This window comes from Lithohypha guttulata (assembly GCF_036872675.1).
Source record: "Lithohypha guttulata strain CCFEE 5908 chromosome Unknown scaffold_5, whole genome shotgun sequence".
Lineage (NCBI taxonomy): Eukaryota > Fungi > Ascomycota > Eurotiomycetes > Chaetothyriales > Trichomeriaceae > Lithohypha > Lithohypha guttulata.
Genome location: NW_027042754.1, coordinates 2,474,189 through 2,487,171, shown reverse-complemented (window position 1 = coordinate 2,487,171; position 12,983 = coordinate 2,474,189). Strand labels below are relative to the sequence as shown.

Sequence of the window (12,983 nt, the reverse complement as noted above, 5' to 3'; positions counted from 1 at the left end):
GATTCAGCTGCTGCGTCTTCGACTCCTCAGCTCTTTGTTCCTTTGACTGCCTTGTTCTTCTCTTGACGCTCTTTTCTCCTTCGTTGTGATTTCGCCGACTTTCTAGCCTCTTTCTCTGTTAATGTCATTGCCGGTCCAGCTACACTGCCGCCCTCTGTCCCATCCACCACCTCATCAGCACGGGCTGATCCTGCATCTGCCGTATTGCGCTCGCCCTGATCCGCCGTCTCATCGATCTGTGCATGTTCAAATTGCTCTTTGTCCTGCCAGTCATCTGTTTCATGTCCAACGACGGCTGCCTCGCTGGTACCATCTGCCTCTTCCGTCTCCACTACCTCCTCACCAGCACGAGCGACAATCTGACCTGTTGCTGCAACTGGCGGACTGCTTGTGAATGCTGCATCTTCATTGACTTTCCTTTTCTTCTTGACAGGCCCTTCTCCGTAGTCAAACTCTATACCACCTATGCGCTTCCCAGCTATTCCCTTGAGTATGCGATCGAGGTGGTTGAGTGTCAAGTTGGACTGGCTGCCTACACCTGCTGCTTGAGGTCCATGCTGTGTCAGAACTGCATCAGGTCGATATGCTGGGTTGACGTCTGCTTCTTGCAGGAAATTTGAAAGGAGTGTATGCGCTTGGAGGTGAGTTAGACGTGTGCTGCTGTGAACGATTGTTTCGAGAAGAGGAACGAGTCCTGCCATCGTGTGGTATTAGGTACAGGCGGACTTGGTGCTTAAGCAATAGCTGTGAGATTTGCACTGCTGGAGACTCTTGAAATCAGAACACTTCACCACTACGTATTGTCTTCAATGCATTGCCTTGTCGCAACACCACAGCATGACCGTTCAGATAATTTTAGGACTTTCGTAGATTAGATTGGTTACGGTCGAGGAGATGCACAACAGCCGCACTAGGAGTGTTGCGTTTGGCTCTCACGGCATGATTGTGAGTGAGAGCTTGCCTATCGACATGCTTCCCGCCGTTGAGTTCATTCTGTGCAACATCTACAGTATAGTCAACAGAGACAAACAGTAAACAGTGTTTGTCTCTGCCTGACAACATGCTGCAACGATTCACAAGATTCTCAGCGTAGGTCAATGAGTGCCTGATATTGAGATTCACTAGCAAAATTATGGCTACACCAGGCACCGCAGTCCTTGATGATATTCAACGACATGTCTGGGCCGCAAAGATACTGGTAGAAGTGCAATTGTCAGCGTCTGAGTCGAGACAGTTTGACAAGTCGGAACCCTACATGGTGAGCGAACCATCACTCTGCTCGTCCTAAGAGATCAAACCGAATGTCCCAAGAGCACCAAGATAGCGTGAGACTTCTTCGTGCACTAACCTCGTGTGAAATCGCAGGTATCATGTCCTCGTCTATCTTACCTGCCCTTTCTCGTTCCACGACTTCTAAATCACTTCCAGGAAGAGCTCATAACAGACATTGCTTCTATCACGCCTGGTACCGGACATTTCAGCTATGATGGTGTGCCGCTGAGGTGGCATCTTCCCATTGGACTTCTGTACGACTTGCATATACTGGCAACCCAAGATGTTAGCCACGATGATTCTGGTCCTTCAACAGGCTCAAAGCACAAGCCAGAGCCTTTTCGTCTTACGGTCCACTTCTCCCAATCCTATAGATCCAAGCATGAGAACCAGTTGATCGACCCTACGCCAGATGTTGTGCATGATGCTTACGTTAATTCCGTCAAAGAAGCCGATTTCTTGCGAACCGGCACAGCCAAACCAATCATGAGCTTGTCAGCTACCGACAGCAAATTACTATGGAGTGCAACACAAGAAAGTGATTCAGCCGTGTTTTCACGTATATACCAGAGTCTCCTTCCGTCGGACGCACCTTGGCGCAGTATCCCACTAAGAGTTTACCTACCCTCAACGCCTAATGACGCTGTGCCAGAGAGCGAAGTCGCTTCTGGTAGCACCAAATCGCCAACCTCACAGGGACAAATTCGGGTCATACAATCACAGATAACACCCTATGTAGCTGCCACTTCGACACCAGGAGCGAGTCAGCTTCGAGCAGCAGGTGCAGGACAAGGAACACCACAAACCCTTGGAAGCGCCCTTCACTCCCTTCTGCCCAGTCTGTTTCCTTCGAGAAGAACTCCAATCCTAGCCAAGGCACTCCTTCATGGAACAGTGTTGCCTATGAATGCGGTCTTGGAGGAAGTCGCAAGTAAAGCCTGCTATGCTGATGGCTGGGTAAACGTCGTGGTCGCAATTACCACTTGAAAGCAAGGGTTTTGCAGAAACCTACTACGGTACGAACCACCACGATCTTGCGCGATGCCCTGGAGAGATCAGCCCAGTGATCGATTTCATGAGTATGAATTCAGTCTGAGCTTCGACAAGGTCCCGTGTGTTTGCTCAAACATAATACTGTTTTCCCACATTCACAACATGTTTGTGAACCTTCAAGCTCGCGACATTGGAGTGCAGAGGATACTGAAAGTCATCGTTCGGAGTGAGCAGGTGCTTCCCGACGTTCACATCTACCTCATTATCAGCAGGATCATCTTCACCAAAAGTGACTTGCAATCTCTCCTAGCACCGCCACTCATCCGAACTCGACCGTCTTTCCTCTCTCAGTCCAGCGGATGCAAAGATCTCCATGTCAGGCACATCTTCGTCGCCACACAACGATGCCTCCGCCAGCGCGATAACCGAACGCACAGTGAAGAGTAGTGCTACAACTTCTTCGCAAACAGACCTCATAGGCTGTCCTCCAGAGCATTACCAAGTCCTCCAGACAGCGAAACCTCCAGCTAGGTCGAACAAGAAGTACATACGTAGGCGAAAGAACAAGAAGGAGAGCACACATGAAAGAAATCAAGAGATAAGCGAACAATCCAAGGCTCTGCAAGGAAACCATATACCGACCATGGCCCCAGATTCAGATGTAGATGATATGAGCTCGGATGCATCGACAAGGATCATAACGGAGGAGTACGACACCAGTACTCGCCCGCCTGTTTCCACACCGACAACATCCTCGTTGACGTCCGCTTCACTAGCCGCCAAGCACACGTCTGTTGACTTTACGAGCCCTACTCACCCTTTGGCCTCGTTCACGAGCCAAGAAATCCTCACCGATCATGACTTGGAAGAGGCGCAGAAATACCTGACGGGTGAGCAGTGCAAGCTAGAGGATAGATTGAGACTGTGCATGGATTTGAGGAAGAAGATCGAACAAATCGAAGCGTATGATGAGCAAGACGGAGATAACATACAGGGGCCTGATTTGGGAAAGGCCAGCTTGCTCCGCGATATAAGAATCCTGCGAGCGAAATGGATAGCAGATCTATAGTTGCGTTCCAATGAATTTGTCGACTCAGGACCACACATTCAGAGCTTGGCTTTACTCTGTCCTCCTTCCTTTTCTAGCTTCTCCACTATCTGTTCAATCTCAAGCTCGCTAGTGCACAAAATGCACGTGTCGCCAAGTGCAGGCACACGATACTTCTGGTTAACCTCCTGATAGTCCTTGCTCGCAAGCATATCAGCAAAATGCAGCAAGCTAGGATAGTGCGCCAAAGCGAATTCATGCCAGACGCCCTCCTTCTCCTCCTTCTTACTACTAGCAGCATCAGCATGGACGATATTGCCTACCAATTTGGCGTTTCCGCCTCGCTTGGCACCTATCGTCTCGGCGAAAGCAGCACCGTATTTCAGGTAGGACGATTTCATGCCCGGCTTGAAGGAGAGGAAGTTGAGCATGGATACTGCGCCGTGCACGGGCAGGGAGGATTCAGTCTTGCCGATCCAGGATTGTAGTTCGGAAGAAAGGGACAGGTCCTGAGAGGTTGAGTTGAGGAGGGGATCGTCTAGTGCACCTGTCAATGCTGGGGTCGATCCGGCTGCAGGATGGAGGAGTGCTGGATTCGTTTTGGTTTGGAAGTCCTTGGTTAAGCGGCTAGGGACGCCTGCTGTCGTTGTCCAGTGGTGTTTGATGGAGAAGCTGTCGTTACGGTCTGCTTTAGGGGCATAAGGCTGTGCTGAGAAGAAAGAGGACACAAGATCTTTGGAGGCTTGGTTATCCTCGAGGATGAGTAGGAGATCCCACCTGGGTTCAAGCAGGGAGCTTGGGTCGATGGATTCAGGTCGTATAATCCACCGTATTGGCTTCGAGACCACGAGAGGGTTTGTGGATGATGCTTTGATAAACTTGACTAGCAAAGGAAGTGTGCTTGGGTTAGCTAGACTGAACAAGTGAATACTAGCTAGAGGCATGGTTAGTGTTGATACGAAGGTGCTGAGAGGATGCTGTGTGTGGTGATAGACCACCAAGAAGGTACGTAGAAGAATATCGGTACTTAGTACAGACTTTCGAGAAGCCTCGGCTTGTGTCGAGGGTAGCATTTCCGGCCACTTTCTTTGAGTCGTGCAACTGCAGTTCGTCCATTGGTTCAATATATTACGGCATGCTTTTCGTGTCGTCCAAAGCTTCCGCCGTTTGCAACGTGTCAACATCCTTGTCAAGAACGTGATGCTGTGGCCACACGTGCGCAATCGTTGCTGCCAGCTCGGATAGGACAAATCAGGTAACGATCTTCGAGAAATACGCACATGTACCTTAAGCAAGGAGAACCACTACCATAGCCAGAACAGCATTTGCCAGAATCGTCGGACGACTTCTTTACATGACTCGAAAAGTGCAGCAAACATCAAGCGTATTGACAGAGAAGAATACGACGATAAATGTGACTCGCACTTGCCAAAAGAATGGCTGCTTACCATTAGGCTGCGCGAGGGAAGCACTTTGAAAGTGTATCTGGCCGTGAAACGAGCCAGGCAGGGTCGCCCAGCTCGATCAAGTATCGCCACTGAGCAGAAATTCAGGCTAGTTCCTCCTTGAGCCTAAAGCGAGTAAGTTAATGTTGCTGGACGCTGAATGACCTGTAGCGAGTAAAGCTCGCTTCGTGTAGTAATCTTGCAAGTTCCGTGCCTCCGAGTGCGAAGACGAATAGAGCGGAGCGTAAAACACTAGGCAAGATACAAGAGGACTTGGCTGTGGTCGGGGTAATCAAGCTAGCACCATGGCGTAAGCCAGTGCAGTTCAAGCAGGAACTATGCCATTGCGACAAATCGTCATACACTATTCGTCCATATTGCAAGTACCTTACAAACCTTGCAAAAGCGACAACTTTGATCAGGTTGCTCGTACAGTACGATCCAAAAGGATATTGCAGCCCATTAACGCATGCGACCTCCTCCTCAGCTTTCGAATCATGCCCGGCATTCTCCGTGGCAGGAAAAAGGGTACTGGCAGAAGAGGAATGTACTTGGACACTATTGATCCCTGCATTCCGTCTCCGCGCATGACGTGTGCGGACGGGCAGCACACTCACAACACATTTCTTCCAAACCTGCACGATACTGTGCGAGCATCGAATGGTACGCTTCAGCCACCCTCCAGACGGAGTACTGTAGTCATGACACCCATTGAATTTGAGCTTGTAACCTAGCTCAATATGGCCATGTCCCTGTGAGTAACTCGGCACCAATGCCATGCACGAACCTGAATCCTGAGTGGTGTGAGGTGGTGTGTTGGTGACACGATTGTCACACAAAGCTTAAAGTCAGATCGTGGAGCATAGCAGAGTTTAGGTTCACAGGCAGCATATCTGCCTCCAGTGGGATATCAGAGCTCGATGCCGTATTAGGGTGCATACTGTAGCGACTGGTGAGCGACCAAAATCACACTACCAGGATTCGATGGTTGCTCTCCTCTGTATTCCAGCTTTAATTGTGCATGGTGGGAGAGCCTCAGGTGAGACTACGCCATGGCGGACGGAAGCGCAGGCAAATGGAACTCATTAGATATTACAGAGGCTGCCTTAGGCAATAGCTCGAAATGATCACGATCACTCCTCATTAAACTCCGCGAATTTCGTAGTTCTGCTCCTATCACTGTACTGTATTAAACTACAAGACCCTGCAGCCTTTGAGAGCGTCCTGCATCAAATATGCCGGTCCACCTATGAGGTTCGCGTCGGAACGTTATCAGTATGTATCTGAATCGTCCTTGGGACGCACTGCGAAGCATGCTGGGTTCGTCTCAAGAGGATGATCAGCACGCCATGTCGAACTCCCCCGTAGCTTGGCTCTTTGTGTGCTAGTGATCGTCCATATCAAGCTCGTCGCTGTGTTTTTGACCAGTTAAAACACGACATGTCTCGTGCTGATGCTCCACAAAGCATCCTTGCGCACAAGGAAGGTTCTACCTAAAGGGAGCGGCTCGTCAGCCACTCGCTTCGGCTCCAACGAGACAAAGCGCGTCTTCTTTACGAGTACTCGTCCAAAGTACACTTACGTATCTCAAGCAGTAGGTTTTCCTAAGCGCCAAAAGATTTCTTCAACACCTTGCATCGTGCTTCCTGTGACCAGATCGCCTCTCGATTACATACCACTTCGTTCTCAGTCATCGCCAAAACGTTGTTCAGCTTCTTGGAATCTATCAGCCAGCCAAATCTTTCCATCAATCACAGCTCAAGTCATCAACCAGGAGTACTGCAGTATTGACGACGCATCGGCGAAGCACGAGAGTTATCACGCGCCTGACGAGCATTGACAGAACCGAGCGTCATAATTTTGCTATGCCACAGAACGGATAGGCAACATCTGAATCACCTTGTATTTCGACCCAGGTGCATTCGTTCACTCTGAATTTCGTGCGGGCACATTCGGATACGCACTGTGCCTAATGCAATGGCGTCGTTATGACCATTTCATGACGGTTGCCACACGGGCCAAGGATCTTGCATGACAAGGAGCTCTGACAGTTAGATCAGATCCCGTGCACTGCTTCAGCATGGCGCAATGGTACACCTTCGTAGGGTCGAATGAGTACGACCCAGAAATTCTTGTTGGCATGTATGACCAATGGTTGTCGAGATTAGATTTCGGACCTACCCAGGCGGAAAGAGTCCTTGTCCACACACCTATGATGGACCTTGCCCACGAACGCCGCTTCGTGATCAGCGAGACAGGCCAGGACTTTTCGAACTTTGAGGCGGAGCATTGCCATTGTGTGCAATCCACGATCGAACGATTGCAAAACTTCTACTCGGGATATTCCAGCTACAACAAAGACGACACCGAGTTCGTTGCAGACAGAGACTTGGTTGGCCTTGCACCTCAACGGCAAGAGGAATGCTACACCACGCCGCTGGCGCCCCAGGTGTCTCTCAAGGTGAATGTCGACCTAGCAGAGCAAGAAAGTCATCCATCGATGAGCTGGCCAGCCACACTACAGGACAGTACTCGCCAAACATCAACAGCCGCTCGAGAGCCAGACTTTATTGCCGCTGATGAGACCGATATCGATGACGACATGGTCGAGCAGTGGCTAGAGGCTGCAAGGCGTGCTGGAAGGCATTCTCGTCGCACATCTCATAAGCAGCCACGGCAGTTTGTACCTACGAAACTGCGTAGAAGCCTAAGGCCAGTCTCAAAGCTACATGGCTCTCAGCATAGCGTACCCACTGTCAAGACTGAACAACGACAGATGTAGCTTGGTGGTCCTGATCTGCCAGTACATGCGTGGCGTCTCTTCGAACTCGTACAAGGTTGGTATATAAATTAATGGTAATACCAGTTAATCATTGCATAAAGAGCTGGAAGACACAAGCAAATGTGGACGTTTCTACATTGTCTATTGGGCTGGGAGCGTATCGAAAGCTCAACTGAGCGTTTTCTTCGGGCTGTTGGAGTTGGTCGTCGTTTAGCGGGAGTCTGGTTGTTCTTAGAAAATAGCTTCAGATGCATTGGAGGCCGATTTGGTATAGCACATTGTAGTGCTTGGTCAGATACCGTCTCACTGGCACACTATGCTTGGCGGCTTTGTTGAGATATCATTGACGGACTCGTTGCGCACCTCCACTCACCCGTTATTGCGCATATATTATATAGCGGTGGGGAAACAAGCAGCAAATACGAGTGTATACTAGAGTTTAAGTGGTGCGGTACATGAGGGAAAGTCCTCAACTCGTGCTCCTTCATCGTCCCCGAGGACATTTCCTGGACAAACATCTTGCCAATGATACCTGAAGCACGAAGTGTCCTGCTCGTTACTTCCCTTCCTGAGAACGAGTTGAGACGTTTTGTCACGTACTACGATTCCACGACTTACCCGGTCGTGGCACAGTGTCATGCTCGACCCGTCATAGCCGCGTGATCCCTTTGTAAATATGCATCTCAATAGCTGCGATGTTTACACATCTGAGCTTTGTGCCGAACTTCCTTCATCAACGCCCCTTTCGTGAACTTGCGAGTGTGTACCCCAACTATCAACGTCGAAGCCACGCGTCTCGCTCACCCACAGGTTGTTGTGAACACAGCCGATTGCTCTTGCATACGAGGAGGCAGATTCGGGCGTCCACTGACATACGAAGGTAACGAGACAACGGGCCTCCATGGTTCAAGAGGACTCGTGTACCTGCTTCTCACACCCAAGATGGCGGAATGATCGGCAATGAACAAGTGGGCATAGATCGTCTATAGGCTAGTCAGCCCTGCACTGCCGGACACTACGAAAATTCCTCGCTATATGATAATCAAGTACTGCCTCATCGTGCTTCAATAGGCGATTGAACAGCCAGAGACACAATCCATCTCATCGCCCATTGTCGAAGAGGTTTTGCAAGGACTATACCATATATCACTTGTTCTCACTATGTCGTAAGACGAAGAGCTAGGCTTGAATGACAATCATACTGTAGTGTATCACTTGTTTTCTGCGGTCGATGGACTAATCGCTCTCAGCTACTCGAGTACGAAGACTTCAGATTGCCGTAGTTGATTTCGCCGATTCGTGTTGCGGTTATTCTTATCCGCATCGTAACCTCATGTCGAAAACAGCCCGGATGCTTACTCCACATGTCAAGAACTCCCTTGTTGAGTGTGTATAGCTATTGGCTGCGTATATTCATCCCTCTTTCGGGTAGTCATTGTCTCGATTCAAGGGACGTTGTGGCGAGCACAAGTTTCCTAGATCTTCGGACAGCGAATGATTTGTTGCGATAGAATTTCCACCTTGGGGCATGTTTCGTGGAGGTGCCGAAACTTTCCGACTGGCGTACAATATGGCCGCTCCGGTGCAGAGAAGAAGCCGACAAACAAGTAAACTTTGCAGCTTGCAAGCAGGACCTGGAGTGCCACTGTTCACCCGGCTCCGATACCCATATACACAATTAATTAACTCACCAAGTACTCGACTGTACAGCGGTTATCTCCTGTTATAGTTTGATCATATTGTCGATCACGATGGTGGGTTCGTGAACTGTGTCTGTGCCACGATTACTGATCTCCTTGCGCCGAAGAGCTAGCAACACATCCTATAGCTGTGCTTCTTACACTCGATCACTGTAACTGACCTCACCTGCTTCTGGAAGCGTGCGTTTGCAAGAAAGCATGTCATTGACACCCGCTTCTTTCTCGTCTGGCTGCTCGTTGATCGACGGTTCTTCTCGATGCAACTCTTCAGACTTTCCAACATGTACATCGCTTACGAATAGGTAGCAACGACGACGAAAATTGAAACCTAGACCGTGTTGTCCTCTGAGCTCACCAGTTGACTTCTCGAGACCACGCCTAAATGCTATACACTAGGGCTGGCAGGGACCATGAGGAAGGTTCGATGCATACGCATTTCATGGATCAGCATCTGGGACATATTACGCATGTACAAAATGCATTCTTACTTGATTGCCAATAAAGATTCTAGTCAGCCTCTGAATAGTTGGCTTCTACCTACATCACAAGCCAGATGTCCTTCTTCCTCTGCAAGCATAAGCTGCCCACGTTCCTTCCACACGAGTATTCGGCCACATGCCGCCGAAAGACCAACTGTCTCACAGTACTAGCATTCCTTCATTTACAGACGATCTGTCTAGTCATATACAAACTGCAGCACAGCTCGTTACTTTCGTTGACAACCAGGACCCTGGTAGGAGGTCGGCCATTCAGCGACATACAGCCTACTACACCAACGCACAAAGGCGAGATGCACGGTTACGATCACTACGGAGCCAACGACCTCGATTACTGGATGGCAGCGACGTAGTCTGAAGTCAGGGGTACCAAAGGTGACCTCGCCCGAACAAGCAAACTCGTCGTCAGCCACGTCCTCCCAAGAATCTGGTTCGACTTCGTTACGCCCGAACATCATCGAACCAGAAGTAATAGGAACTGCTCTACTAACGGTCTCTGAAGATTGTGGGCTGGTTGATATATCGTCGGAAGAAGACGTGGCACTACTAGTTCCAACCACATCTGATGACCTAATTGAATGTTGTGAGTAATGGTCTGCATCTTCAGTACATTGCTGTATTTATGCATCAACCAGGACATTTGGACCTACGGAGTTCATAATATGGCTAACACGTTTCCAGACCTACATCTATTGTGTCCGAGCGCGGTTCGAGCGACGCACTATGACTTGATACTTTACATTGGAGGCACAGGCGAAAGCGCGAGATGCTTACTTACAGCCTATATGCTTCTGTACAGGGGGCTCTCTGCCTCCTCGGTTGACGCAGAAGCTGACCTTGACGCTGCTCAACGTTACTACGGTTGTGGGACTCGTCTATTGCGAGATCGTTTGACGTGTCTTACAACAGCCAGTTCAGATGAGAATGTCCAATCTGTTCTGCTGCTGATCGCCTTCGCCTCTGACGCAGGTTTCAGCGACGAGGCGATTATACACCTTGAAGCTCTTTCCCGGATGGCCACAGAGCGTGGCGGACTTGCAGTGCTGGAAGCGGAGGTCGCGCCCTTGCTGAGGTTGCAGCTCCAGGCGTTACGGACGACGAGTTTCTACCATCTCACCCTCGGTTGTACAACAGACTGCACAGGTGAACCACGGTTTATAGACGAAGAAGGCATACTGACATTGCTGGCGTCGAGTGAGAGCTGAAGATCACTGGGCGCGACTCAACACTTCGCATCGCTTATCAAGCTTCGTAGACGTGTGGTGGAGCCAGTTGTACGATTGTTGTAACAGCAGTGATTGATCACCTTCGAGCACTTCTTCAGTTGAGCCTCAAATGTGCTGTCGGATGACATCGTAAAGCAATGAACTTTTTTTTTGAGACTGTCCACTTGCGCTCGAAACATTGTGTTTACGTATCAATCCAATTCCGCGAGAGTGTACAGCAGATAGTGCTAGAGCCTACTCCTCAACGTGGCTTGAGCATTATATCTACATGAGTTGCCGGTCTCCACCAAATCGATCGCACTGGAGAAGCAATTTATTGTCCCTCGTGCTTGCCTTGACAGTTTTTTGCTTGCACTGATTTGCTAATGCTGACATATCTCCCTCCTTGTGCCGTTACCTCATCGAGTGACAGTAAGCTCTGACAACATTTTAGTCAAGCCTCTAGAACGACAATATAAGTGCTTCACGAAGCATCTACATGCATCTGATTGTTCTCCAGAAAGAGGTATAAGTACCACCTTTTACTTCCATGTTTGCAGATTTGCCACTTAGAAATATTGCACTTACAGTTGCAACCATTTGCTTCGCTTTCATACTCCAATACTTCGTGAACAACCACAACAAGGGCGAAAGTATTATCGCAGTGACAGACACGACAGCTTCGAACATAGACTTGATGACCAGTGGGACACTTGCACGAACAACGTCAGCAGTAAAATCAGCAGCAACTACCATGGCCAACACCCTGTCGCACGCTAATATCACCTATCGTCCTTCCAGCACTCGTGGCTCGGCTGACCATGGCTGGTTGGATACAAAACACAGCTTTTCTTTTGCCTCATGGTATGATCCAAGATACGAGAGCTTTGGCTCACTTCGCGTCCTAAATGAGGACCGTGTTGCTCCGAACACTGGATTCCCCACACACCCCCATCGGGATGCCGAGATCTTCTCCTACATTCTCAGCGGTGAATTAACACATCGAGACTCCATGCAGAAGAAAGGCTCCGAGTCATCGAACAAGGACAGCTTCTATCGGATGCGCAGAGGCGACGTTCAATTCACGACCGGCGGCAAAGGCATCGCACATTCCGAGCAAAATGAGCACAAGGCAGACTGGGTACATTTCCTGCAAATCTGGGCCCTACCATGGAAGCGCGCTTTACCTCCAATCTACCACACTGATACCTTTCCCGAAGGCGACAAGCGTAAAGGCTTCGTCAACATCATCACACCATTGAAAGCCGGACCTTCCGCCACTCCAGCAGAGGAAAAAGAAGGCAAGCCAGCCAAAGAAGGAACTATTCCCATCCACGCAGATCTCGTCTTCTCCGCCGGTATACTAGAGCCAAAAAAGGTATTCCAGTACAAAGTCGGTGGAGAAGGAGAGGACCTAGTGCGATCAAAATCGAACCGCAACGTCTACGTACATCTCACTGAATCAGAGAAGTGGGACAAGAAATCAAGAGTCAAGTTGGCAGGTCGAGAAAACATTGTCCTCGGTGAAGGAGATGCCGCGTTCGTAACCAAAGTGAATGTTGGAGATGTTTTGACTGTGGAGAGTCTTGGTGAAACGGACGCTGAGGTGGTGATAATTGATTCTGCGTAGACTTAAACGGCTATTTGGATTTCGAGTTTAAAAACTGTGGTCTTCATATACAAGTCGAAGTCGCTCTTGGTTACAGGAGCACGCATTGTGCTTGCAAGATACCTTGCTTGAGCTCATTGTAGCTTGAACCACATATAAACTGAATAACCACTACTGTATATACTGGAAATTGTCAAGAAGAGGCACTGCAGTCCGATGGCCTGAATTATTATGGTCGCCCTGCAGAAATGGAATACGACTATTCGGATTCAATCCTATCCCAAAATTGTGCAGACGTCAGATGTGTGTAGATGGAACTTGACCAGCTCAACGAACCGCAATTTTGCTCATTCGTGCCTGAATCAGCGAATGCTCAACCACTAACCTTCCACAGTAGCATGAATCTTGCATCCATATATACAATAGACATGT

At 49.3% G+C, this 12,983-nt stretch overlaps 6 protein-coding genes across 6 annotated transcripts; 4 read left to right on the top strand and 2 right to left on the bottom strand.

Moving 5' to 3' along the window:
- Positions 1-26: 26 nt before the first annotated feature.
- On the bottom strand, positions 27-701 carry LTR64_007401 (uncharacterized protein; the record flags this gene model as incomplete). Its single annotated transcript, XM_064901721.1, has 1 exon — positions 27-701. One exon carries the CDS (start codon positions 699-701, stop codon positions 27-29), a length of 675 nt encoding a protein of 224 aa, XP_064752797.1.
- A 431-nt stretch (positions 702-1,132) lies between these two features.
- atg5 (Autophagy protein 5) lies at positions 1,133-2,259 on the top strand (the record flags this gene model as incomplete). Its single annotated transcript, XM_064901720.1, has 2 exons — positions 1,133-1,258; positions 1,429-2,259. The coding sequence occupies 2 exons, from the start codon at positions 1,133-1,135 to the stop codon at positions 2,257-2,259; spliced, it is 957 nt and encodes a 318-aa protein (XP_064752796.1).
- A 168-nt stretch (positions 2,260-2,427) lies between these two features.
- LTR64_007399 (uncharacterized protein) lies at positions 2,428-3,334 on the top strand (the record flags this gene model as incomplete). The annotated part of the gene is made up of 2 exons (XM_064901719.1): positions 2,428-2,491; positions 2,622-3,334. 2 exons carry the CDS (start codon positions 2,428-2,430, stop codon positions 3,332-3,334), a joined length of 777 nt encoding a protein of 258 aa, XP_064752795.1.
- Positions 3,335-3,372: 38 nt separating this feature from the next.
- LTR64_007398 (uncharacterized protein) lies at positions 3,373-4,386 on the bottom strand (the record flags this gene model as incomplete). The annotated part of the gene is made up of 2 exons (XM_064901718.1): positions 3,373-4,247; positions 4,323-4,386. The coding sequence occupies 2 exons, from the start codon at positions 4,384-4,386 to the stop codon at positions 3,373-3,375; spliced, it is 939 nt and encodes a 312-aa protein (XP_064752794.1).
- A 2,452-nt stretch (positions 4,387-6,838) lies between these two features.
- Positions 6,839-7,540, top strand: LTR64_007397 (uncharacterized protein; the record flags this gene model as incomplete). Its single annotated transcript, XM_064901717.1, has 1 exon — positions 6,839-7,540. The coding sequence occupies one exon, from the start codon at positions 6,839-6,841 to the stop codon at positions 7,538-7,540; it is 702 nt and encodes a 233-aa protein (XP_064752793.1).
- A 3,952-nt stretch (positions 7,541-11,492) lies between these two features.
- LTR64_007396 (uncharacterized protein) lies at positions 11,493-12,572 on the top strand (the record flags this gene model as incomplete). The annotated part of the gene is made up of 1 exon (XM_064901716.1): positions 11,493-12,572. The coding sequence occupies one exon, from the start codon at positions 11,493-11,495 to the stop codon at positions 12,570-12,572; it is 1,080 nt and encodes a 359-aa protein (XP_064752792.1).
- Positions 12,573-12,983: the final 411 nt, after the last annotated feature.